Source organism: Tenebrio molitor, chromosome 5 (genome assembly GCF_963966145.1).
Source record: "Tenebrio molitor chromosome 5, icTenMoli1.1, whole genome shotgun sequence".
Lineage (NCBI taxonomy): Eukaryota > Metazoa > Arthropoda > Insecta > Coleoptera > Tenebrionidae > Tenebrio > Tenebrio molitor.
The window spans coordinates 22,863,693-22,875,907 of NC_091050.1; the positions used below are offsets into that span (position 1 = coordinate 22,863,693).

The window sequence follows — 12,215 nt, forward strand, 5'->3', positions numbered from 1 at the left end:
ACGAGATTTTCCTACGCGAATAAAATACAGTCAGTGGTTTTTGAATCATCTAAATTTCTAATTTAGATTATTTCTGGGCACTATTTAATGCATGCAACGCTATAACCGTTCAGATGTTGGAAAATGCATTTGAAAATATGCAAGGGAGGGTTAACAGTTGCATTGAAGCTTGGAGAGAACACTTTGAACACTTTCTGTAATGCATTTGAAAATATGCAACGGAGGGTTAACAGTTGCATTGAAGCTTTGTGTAATTCTCAATAAAACTACATTATTCTTTATTGCTTTCATTTCCTTTAAATTAAAACGATTGAATATGGGAACCACAGAACATGGGAACCATAAACGCTATAAAGTTAACCATAACCTCACATTTATTTAATCAGTCAATTGGCATTCTGGGCAATCGTATAAAAAAGATCCCGCCTACTCTAATTTATAATTTAAATGATCGCACGGTATTTACTAATCAAATTTTGTAAACGTTCTTTCTATTAATTTACGTCTTTTCTTAATTTTTTACTAAAAGTGTTTGCGCTTTTTATTTTGCTATAAATGAACGTTTGAAACCTCAAGAGAACATCAACAAATATAAATATGGAGGGATCGTTACTGTAAAATTGACTCTTAAAATGAGAATGAAAATATTCACTCGCATTTGTTGTACGTGTTGTGCTAGTTGATTATCAGGTGGCTAATGGTCAGTCCGGATGGACCGGCAGTCTTTAATCCAATTACAGGTACTTGAAGGAATTCGTTTGCCGATAAGGGTCAAAAAGGTAGAGACCTGCAAAAATTTGACCGCGTGAAGGAACTCATTTGCGACCCGCCAAATCAACCCTTATAAAACTCGTTCTTTAATACAAAAATAACTATTTTGTACAAATGCATACCTTTTTATATTCAGTTGAAGAGATATTTTTTTTTAAATAATGTTAGTGCATTTGTTTTGATGAAAATCAAACAGATTTGCTCAAAACAATCCCTTATTCTCAAGAATGATTCTAGCAATGTTGTCGTTTTTATTCAAAACAGAGTCAAGTAGTGATCCCGTTGTCTTTTGTTTTGAATAAATGAGCAACATTGCTGAAATAATTCTTGAGAATTAAAGTGCGTCTATCGATATTTTGAAACGACTTTTTAAACACAGTTAACATTTTGGGTCGTTTATGATGGTCTCATTACTAGGGGATTATTTACCTACCCAGTAACAAAAACTCTCGATGGTACCTGCGGATTATTGAGGATCGGTTACTCACCACTTTTACGACAATCTTTGTTAGCGGGCAATAAACCACTGAAGGAAGCAAAAGGTCGTTTTAAAATATCGATAGACGCACTTTAGGGATTGTTTTGAGCAAATCTGTTTAATGTTTACCAAAACAAATGCACTAACGTTATTAAAAGAAAACCTTTTTTAACTGAATATAAAAAGGTATAAATTAGCACACAAAAAAAATATTTGACGTCTTGTTTTAATTAATACCTCCTTAGGGTTATTAAAGAATCCTAAAAAAATGTGCATACAATGAGAGTATACCACACATTAAGTTTACCACAAAAAAATTTCAAATTATTCTTTAGTTTCTGTTTTATACGACTGACCTGTTTTAGCTGACTCAGGCTGTATACTCCAGTTGTACAGTTGTACATTTTGTTACAGGTCAAAAATTTGCTATGTTGGAAATGAAAAGTACCATCTCGAAAATTTTGAGAAAATATGAGTTACAACCTGCTTTCCCACACCATGAAATGGAACTTGTTTGTGAATCTATTTTAAAATCGGCCAATGGAATTAAAATTAGTTTGAAATTTAGATAAAGAAAAAAATGTAGTAAACGTTTATATCGGGTGTGTCAAAAAGGTCGGACACCAAAGAAGATACACAATTTATAGTAATCATGGACCATGAAGAAATTTTTTTTGTTTGCTTTTGGCCTTTCGTTAACACGCAAGAACTTTTGAAAGTTATAACTAAACTACCTATAAAACTAAATGATTCTGTTATTGATGTGGAAACATAATTGTATCTGTCAGCTTTCAAAGGTGCCCCCAACAGATATCCAAAAAATTCCTTTCACGAATATGTACGTTTAAAATCCGTTTCTTCGTCAGTGTTAAATATGATAAAATTTTGTGTGGGGGAGTAGTTTTCAAACGCGGCAACATTGCTAACAAATCATAGCAACGAAAAAAAAAACACCTTTATAAAATAAATGTCAATGAAATTGTGACAGTTTTCAAATTGTTTTCAAAATGAGCTTTACCGCAGGTGAATATTGTAACATGCATTTAGCTCTTGGTGCCGCAGAAAATAACTCGGCATTTAGCTGCCCACACGTTCTCCTAACGGAAGGCGTTTTGACCAACGACTGAGGGAAAAAAATGTAACCATGACGACTACATACGGTATTTTTAGTTACCTATTGCGTTGCTGTCATTTTTATTTTCACTTTCTCAAACTTTTTTCTTTACTTGAAAGCTGCAGAACAGTTTTTGGTACAAAATCGGGGTCTATGTGATGCTATGCTATGCTACTAAAACGCTTGTCCGTCCTTTTGACACACCCCCATAGCTATGAGCTAACATTGTTAACATAAATTGTTATTTTATTCTTGTATTATAATCTTGTAATGTGAAGATCTTCCAGATTTTTTTATATTTTGTTCTTTGTTTAAGAAAGGATAATGGGTGGAGATTTGAGAGTGAAACCGACGTATGTTAAATCACTTTGCGAATTTTGGACGTTTCGGACTTTTGTTGACAGGCCTTTAGTAAATCTTAATATCTGGGTGAAGCTAATTTCATTGATTTTGGTTCATCTGGGTTTTGAAATTTAGGAACTCCTATTAAGTTTTGACTTTATTGATCGGAATCGTTGGATAAGGCTCAAAACCAAAACCAAACTTCAGCAAGCGATTGCGGAGTAATTAAATTTTTAATTTGTAAAAGTATTGCATTTTTCAATGTTTATGTAAATGTTATGTAAATATATAAAGGTAGGTGAGGGAAACTGAGGTAATTAAAGTTGAACGTGGAAGAAAATACAGGCTTTCAAAGATCGAGGTCTATCTTTATTTGTTAAAGAATCTTTGACAACGGTGTTTCTCCATTTTTATTTAAACAAAAATAGTCACCAATTAACATACGGAGAAAAATTAAAAAGATAAGAAATGTTATTTCTCCCCACCAGTGGGGTAAGATTAAAAAAAGAACATCTTTTTTTAGTACTATATTTTTGAGGTATTTTATTAATTCTTTGCTTGCCTTATTTCGGTCACATCTGCTAGATAGGCGTCCCCCGTCCCTATGTTAGCTATCAAAACTTTGTATTCAAGTCCTTTACACCAACCTCAGGCGTTCTGCAAAACTCAAACCTTGGACTTCTTCTATTCCTACTCTTCATAAACGATATTGTCAAAATGGTCTTATTACCTGTGAAAAGTTGCTTTTTGCTGATGATCTTAAATTGTTTCCAGTAACTGGATTCTTCCTGTAGGAAATATATTTATTATTTTTGTTATGTATTTGAAAAATTGAACAAAACCCGCGAAACAGAATAAATTGGCCAAGTCGTGATCGTCAAAGAAACGGTAAAAACCCTAAGTTGTGTGTTTTTACACAAAATGGCGGAAGCCTAACTCGAGATGCAAATGGTGGACCTGCAGGTTGGACAAATTGCGAAATAAAAATACAAAAGTCAGTGGGAAGACGCCTGAATTTAATTTGTAAATACATGAATAAAGACATTCATTTACAGTATCAATTGATTTGGAACAAGATCACATAATAAATTAAACAATTCAGCAGTGCGACTTTGCATGACTCGAGCGAGTCTTCCGCCATTTTGTATAAGAACATACAACATACAACATAGTGGTTTTACCGTTTCGATGACGATCACGACTTGGCCAGTTTGTTCAATTTCGCGAGTTTTGTTTAATTTTTTCAAATATTTGAATTTGCGCGGAAGACTGATCCTTATTGGGTTATTACAATTTGTACAACATGAGTCTCGAGAGTGAACAAACAAGACTTCAAATTTACAACGACTGAAGGCCTAACTGAATATTCCGCTCCTCTAACTCTCAGCTCATCCGGATAACGCGTAGTCCCCGAACGCGCCGTTATTCCAGCTTTCACCCCACAATCTATTAATCCCTGCAGTACGACGAGTATTTGGCCAAGGCCCTACGAGACCTAACCTAACTCCCCACGTTGATTGAGAGCAACACTCTCCCGCGTCGGCAACCTAACTCCCCACGTGGTTGAAGACAACACTCTCTCGGGTATTCCGTCATAGAGGAGCCCCGTAAAGGCGATGACGGCAACCCCAGACGGGCCCATCGGTGCGTCCCCCATATTTCATGTACACGACGCTCCGCGCTCACAACCGAGCCCTACACGTTGATCATCGGAATAAACAAAGACAAAAACATATTTTCTCCGAAGTTTGGCTCGCCCAACGGTAGAAATAGTTAAACGATTTTGGTTACCACGTGGCCCACGTGTCCAACGTTAAGATCACCGGAACGCGAACCTGAGGGAGAGGATGTAAATGTAAACTCTCACGCTTGCTCGATACCTAGGTTTAATTACCAAAAATTTAATTGTTACAAATCTACAAGTTGTATGATAAGTATGGGTTCGAATTTAAACTGAAATTGATGTTAAAATAAACAATACAGGGTGATTCTGAAATAAGCTTGGAAAAAAAAACGGTAATTGGTGATGATGAGAAAAAGTCATTGACAAAAAAATTTTCTCATAAAAGTTTTTTCGTTTTCGAGATACAAATGATTGAAAATTTGCTCAAAATTGTTAGTACGCTGCTGAGTTAAAGGTGATTATCTTGGTAGTTTAGCATCAATAATAATCAAAGGTGCCCGTCAGTCACAAACGCAACTTCACTCCTCTCGATCATCTCAATAGAAACATTACAAAGCAGTGTAGTTGCACCTACGACTTTATTATGAAGTTGATGTAACAATGATTGCTAATGAAGTGAACAAATTCGGACAAATCTTCCCTATTCATAGGCGTTGGAAATATACATATAAGGCATTCACGATCTTTTTGGGACCGAGTTGGCTATGATTTTTTCTTTTCATGTTGGACTAACTGATTCAGTGATGCAACGGATGCAACTTTTTTTTTCTGTCAGTGTCTGTTCGACATTTTCTTGCCGCCGTATAGCCAGATTTATTATTATAATATTCGTAAGAAAGTAAATGATGTATTAAGTGTGTAAAAATCATTAATTTTGGTCAAAGGAAAAGTGAAAATTGTCAAAATAATTTTGTTACGACAAAAAATTTCCATTAAACGATGTTACTTCCAATTTAAAAAGAATAGACCAGATTTAAGAGATCCGGCAACAATGTACCTATTCAGATAATATAACCTTAATTTGAAAACAACCTAACCTAACACAAAAAGTGTCGATTTCCTTTAGGGAATATAGTTATCACCGAGGTATTGCCAACAAAATCACTAGATGGTCATAGCCAACTCGGTCCCAAAAATATCGTGAATGCCTAATAGTATGATCAAAAAGTCTTTGGATCAGAGTAGCCGTGGAATTAACAAGCTATCTAGGAAATTATTTATTTCGATGATTTTTGACATTTATTTGACAACTGTCAAGTTAGCACATTATAATTGAAAATGTTTCAAAGAGAACATACAATTTTTATTATTAAATCATACTACAGTAATGGCAATCGTGGTCAAAATGGTGATTGGATTTATTCGCTTCGTTTATGTTTAAACGAGTTCCGTGAGAGATTAGCACTACTTTGAATTACACATAAAAACTACGGTCAGTAGAAGTAATAATTCTATAGATGGTTTTTACATTTAATGGCTACCGTGATCCAAAGACTTTTTGATCATACGATACAAGGATATACTGTAATTTCCATCCTTTTGATTTCACCTCTAAAAGTCATTTACGCAGAATTATTTTGTGTCAACGATACTCCACATTTTTTTTCCAAACTTATTTCAGAATCACCTTGTATTTACAACACGAAAATGACAAATTGTTAATCGGGTCGTGAAAAATTTACAGACTCAATAAAAGGGGGGAACGTTATCTGGTCTCATTGCACTCGAAGTCTCGCTCGCCCGTCGATAAGACCAGCTAAAGTAAAAAAAAGGTGTTTTACGGAGATAAAACGGCAATGTTACAAGTTTCACGTTGGACGTCGTGAATTTCCCCCCGGGTCGAGCGCTCGTGATACGATTCTGGAATGGCTCCTGTGCGACTAACGGGACTGGACCGCCAGGTCGTTCCCGAGATGTTACCCTGGTAAGGGCTCCAGCGACCTGGTGGAAACCTAACTGTAAGGGTCTGCGAAGCTCCCAAACGTCCGTCGTCGTCCTGCACGCGTAGGTACACGTGTGTTTTACCCTGCTCTCGGAACGGGTAGGAGAATGGTGAGTCGAAAAATCTTACCAGGCCGTAAGGGCGAGTGAAAATTCGATCTGCACGGGGCGATTCGTTCGGAAAAATGAACGCTCGGTCGGTGCGGTCCTTTAATCCGTCCCTGGACGTGCGGGGTGGTAGATGATGTAAATTGTTAAATGTAACAGTACCTGTGAACCACGTGTACTAGTTATGACAGAAACTGAAAACGAGAAACAACATTATACATAAACTCACAGGCACAAGTTGGGGAGCGAATGCACACACTTTACGTATCACAGGACTAGCTCTAGTATATTCAACGGCAGAATATTGTTGCCCTGTCTGGAAGAACAGTGCACACGTGAACAAAATAGATGCTCAATTGAATACCACACTTCGAATAATAACGGGTACTTTAAAATCTACTCCAACACCATGGCTACATGTCCTAACGCACATTATTCCGTACGATATTAGAAGAAAATACGTAACAAAACGAATTTGGGATACATTTCAAAATTCACCGAACATGTACTCCATAACACAAGACATGGCAAATTTACCACTCTTTAGATTAAAATCGCGTAAACCACTTTGGAAAGAAGAATTTCTCATGGAACCATTTTCCAAATCTGACTATTGGAAAGCAGCCTGGCAAGACGTAGATATTTTCAATAAAAATCTAATTGAGGATCCTACAAAACAAATTCCGGGATTTGACCTACCTAGGAAAATCTGGTGTAAATTAAATCGTTTTAGAACCGGCCATGGCAAATGCAATAATATGTTGTTTCACTGGAACATTCGTGAAAACCCTTCTTGTGAATGCGGTGCAGAAAAAGAAACCATCCAACACATTGTGGAAGAATGTCCCCTTACTAAATTCCAGCAAGGTTTCTCCAAACTACATCTACTTACCGAAGACGCCCTAAATTGGCTACAACAAATTAAAAACATATAATTTACCATAATTATTTTATGAATTTCGAATTTTAATTGTAATTTTCTTCATACGAATATATATATATACTAGTTATGATAATATCTGGATTAACCTGCGCAGCCCGTTAGCATCATACGTGATGCTACACTTATACGCGACAAACACGTAGGCTGTGCGCGATTTATGAAGATCGAGTCGCACCGTTGATTTGATTTTGACAATACACGGAATGAACAATTCAAAGAATTGTAACAATAAACCACTCAATTTTTAAATAAAACAACAGAAAACACAACCGTTCAGTTCGAGAGGAGAGCGCATTTCCGTTTTTTAAAATGGAACCCAAAAATGACCCCCACTCTCCCACGGTCGTCGCTTCTTCTCCTAGTTCCTTTTAATTTGTTTCGGCGGAACGGTGGCAATTTGAATTCAAATTGAGGTATGACAATAAGATCCAGTGAATTTATGGACTGGTCTATTGGGAGATTGTGTCGTATGTCAACAGTATCAATTAATTTCTAGATAATTTTATCCTTCGTCTCTAGGTTGGACCTTTTAAATTTCTTGCACGTTTAACAGAACAGGTCTATACAGAATACATAGACATGGAACTTCCCGATTTATTGGAGGAGATACCACTCGCTTTTCGTATCAACGACTGGTTCTAGCACGATGGGGCACCACTTCATTTCAGTACAGAAGTGCGCGAAATTTCAAATCAAAGGTATCTTGACTGTTGAATAGGACAAGGCGGTCCACCACATTGGCCCGCTTCGTCCCCTGATTTAAATCTTCTTGATTTTTTTCTTTGGGGACATGTGAAAAACGTTGTCTACAGACAGCCCATTAACACAGAGGAGGAGCGGTAGTCCCACTGTCGCCGGTTCTTGTAATATTGCCGACGCCAGCAGGGTCTGCAGGCCACCGTCGCGTCATCCACGAATGAAGGAAGCAGGTACTCGTTTCCAACAAGTATTTCACGAGTAATAATGAGCCCGATCGAATTGAAAATGCCACCGCCGTCTTGATGATTGACATGTTTCACTATACATCTGCCTGGGCGAAGCTTTAGTGCCTGTGATCTCCACGGCGCCACTTTAGGGGGGAATGTCACTAAATAATCATAACCTCATAAACAAATGTAATGAATTCAGTGAAGTTGTTAAAATGCAGTGTCAAAGACTCAAAGAGTGTCGCAGTTTAAAAGTAGCTTTAATAACAACAATTTTATTAATTTTGTTGATGCTAGTTCTGTGCGGTGTTTCTGGTTTTTAGCATTTTGCTGTTAGTGTTTATGAATTGGCTTTTTTATCATATTAGAACTGATATTGCGGTAAATGCAGCAACAACAAATTCCGTTAGTTGTAATATTGTAAACCTATTTCTAGATTAATATTAAAATTATAATCTTATTCTTGGAATTGCAGTACCTACATTATTTCCTAAGCGGGTCATTTCAGATAAAGATGGGTCCACAACAAAACAATTACCTATTTTTGCTTAATTAATCCGTGCCATTCTTGGTGGAATTGAGTGGAAAGGATATTTTACGTTTTGTACAGTTTTGAATATAATATCATTTTGGGCAAATTATTATTCTATGAATTTGCACTCGCCACTGACCGAGATATTTTCAAAAAACGCGGCGCCGAAACTTTGTCCCTTCCGCGCAACCGAACCAGTGCGCCACATTTTGCTTTTGCCATTTAGAATATCCAAACTGTAATTAGTAATTACAATCAAAGTAATGTATCATTTATCACTGGACAACTACGCATGACTGCATGCATCATGCAGATACATGTGTGTGGACTGCATGTCAAAATTGTCACGATGCACATGACGATGTGATAGCATGACAGTTAGTTGCTAACAGCAACCCCCGAAATCAACCCTAAACGTCAGAATCATGAGAACGTCGTCTGCGCTGATCGTAATAACAAGTCGTGCCAATCGCTCAAAACTCTGCGTCCGGAAAAAAGTCAAAATATCGGTAGATGTCACCACCTCGCGCGCTATGGGAAACTGTAATAGTATTACAGAAATTACAGAAGGAAAAATTTATTCATATTGTCAAAATTTAAATGTCTAGCTGTTTCTAGCGAATACAAATTGATATCACAAAATGATTTGCATTATTGTCATTGAAGTTCTTATTGTATTTGTTATCTTGACAATCAATGACAATTCATACTTATTCGAGTTTCAAACCCTTCCAATGTCTAGCTGTTTCTCGCAAACACAAATTAATATTAGAAAATGATTTACACCGATTATGATTGAAGTTCTTATTGCATTTATTGTTATTTTGATAATCAATGACGAATTAACGGTTGACATTTATTCTAGTTGTAAACCTTCCGTAGTTATTACAGTTTCCATTCATTCGCGATCCAACTGATCCAAGTGCCTCTGGTGGCCATTTCACATCGAATGGCACGACTTGTTATTATCGGCGCAGACGACGCATGAGAACATAGGATTTTTCGCTCTACGCCCAGGCCGCTATAGACACTCTGACTATCTAGCAGGTCGTGGAAAATGCAATCCACACTACATTTGCAAAGTTAACATTGTAATAACCCCAGTTTGAATTTGAAATGCCGCCGCCGAAAACCAACCAAAAAGAACTAGACAGAAGCGTAGACGCGCGCAGGTGATTGCGAAGTTAGGACCACTGTGTAGGAGGGGATCACTTTTGCGGTGCCATTTTGAAAAAGAAATGCTCGCTCTCGACCCCTCTCGACTTTAGCTCTCGAACTGAACAGGTCGTTTGTCCTCAATTCACGTGTAGGGTCGGTTATCGGCGAGGAGCCTCGTGTAGGTAGGTAGTGTTACGTTATTTATTCTCCCTTTTGGTAAAATTTTCCCAAAATAACGATTTAACAGACTTCGGGTCGAGATCCACTGGTGGTGATAACGGGGAGAAAGGAAAACTCCGAGTCGTTAACAGAAATAAACATATTTTACTCAGTCCTGCACATATACAAATCTGATAACTTTCAACAAAAACAAAGAAAAACTCTCGAAAGGTAAATGGGTTAAAAAAAAAAATAAAAAAAAGGGGAACCGAAAGCGAAGCCCGCTATCGTCCTCGACGTTATTCTTCTACGCCGCCCACGATTGGCGGGACCATTTCCTCGGCCCTCGTTTCCCAAAAGAAAAGGAAAATTCTAAAAGAGAAAGAAGTCGCACGGCGAACGAAGACACAAAAGATAAGGAATAAAATAAGAACTATTACAAAAAATTGTTATCGGTCTGACCGGCCGTTTGCAGGCGATAACTCAAACCCGAATAAAAAAAAAAACCTTCTGCCAGAAACGACGCGCTCACTTCCCGAAAACTAAAAAAATTCTCTATCACCCTGACCTTGATCGTCACGGGGCGGTCGACGTCTCTGGAGATCTGGACGTTCCTCGGGGACTTCCTCGGGACCACGGTGTGGACGACGAAATCCGGGCGTGAATTAGACTCCGCACTCCGGCGTTCGGTTTTCCGCGAACTTTGCGTTGGGAATCAGTAAATCCTCTCCTCGGCGTCTGGGTTTAGACTTCCTGGACTCTTCTTCCAGCCTCACCCTCTTCGGAACCTCGACGTCTCCACGTCCTATTCTCGCCGCTCAACCACTCGCCATTTCCAGCCCCCTTCACACTCTGGCACCTATCTGACCACCAACCAAGACCAAAGCCCAAAGACCTCTCCTCCTATAATCTCCACTGGTTCCTCTCGTTTATAGTTTCGCCCCTCTCAATTCGGATTTTTATCGTTTCTGGCGGAAAACGGACTCGCCGCGAGTCGTGCGCACGGTGATCGGATGATCGAGAATACTTGCATTTTTTAAAATGTAACAGTGAGTACATGAACTCGGTGGCCTCCTGTTGTTTTTCCAAGCGCAACAACCTTCCTGGTATCTACTCACCCCAGGTCGTTTGTCTTCAATTCACCTGTACATGAAATCTGGGGCCCACCGTGGAGGTGCTGTTGTTTCTCCAAGCGGAGCAACCTCCCGGATGTTCACCCCAGGTCGTTTGTCCTCAATCAACTTTTGGGTTAGGTGTCGCAGGGCCTTGATCAAATACGTACGTCACGAGTACGGGAAGTAGGGGGCGACAGCTAGAATAACATCGCGTTCGGAGACCACGCGTTATCCTGGAGGGCTGTGAGAGCTTAGAACTATTCAGTTAGGGCGTTAGTAATTGTAAATCTGAAGTCTTGTAACAAACAAGACTTACTTCAGACTTACATTTAAGAGTGAACAACACTCTTATGTCATGTTGTATAATTTTAACGATTAGAAAAGATTATGGGGTGCCATCATTTGTGGATGATTTTTGGAGGTATGTTTAGTCATCCCATTTACAGTGGCTGTTATTATTATTTGTGTTGTAATGTATTTCTGATCAAACGCTGCTTTAAATGAAATGTGTTTATCCAAGTATGTACAAATTAAATACAGGCGTCCTCCCACCGACTCATGCATTTTTATTTCGAAGTTTGTCTACCCTACAGGTCCACCATTTGCATCTCGAGTTAGTTTTCCGCCATTTTGTATAAAACACAGAAGAAGCAGAAGGGAGATAGGGGGGAGAACGATATAAAAGAAATAAGAACAGAGAGGGAGGTGTGGAAATACATAAACCGAGAGAGAAAGAAAAAGGAATCAGTGAGCGAGGAAATAACAATACAAGAATGGGAAGAGTACTTCATGAAACTGCTGGAAGGGAAAAAGGAAGAAGGAGAGGTGGGAACACAAATGAAAGAGAAGCAGACGGCGCCGGAGGAACCAGAAATCACAGCGGAAGAGATGGAAAGACAGATAAGGAACTTGAAAAAGAGAAAGGCACCGGGGAGGGACGGGGT

General features: G+C 38.4%; 1 protein-coding gene across 2 annotated transcripts in view; it reads left to right on the forward strand.

Moving 5' to 3' along the window:
* Positions 1 to 1,998, forward strand: part of LOC138131904 (cytochrome P450 4d2-like) — a 100,072-nt gene extending 98,074 nt beyond the window's left edge. The window contains exon 6 of one of the 2 annotated variants that reach the window (XM_069049172.1): positions 1,664 to 1,955. In XM_069049172.1, coding sequence (XP_068905273.1) covers positions 1,664 to 1,821 — 158 coding nt within the window. In that variant the 3' untranslated portion in view covers positions 1,822 to 1,955. Of the gene's footprint in view, positions 1 to 1,663 lie in introns of both variants that reach the window. The other variant, XM_069049173.1, reaches the window with a different exon arrangement.
* The last annotated feature ends 10,217 nt before the right edge of the window (positions 1,999 to 12,215 follow it).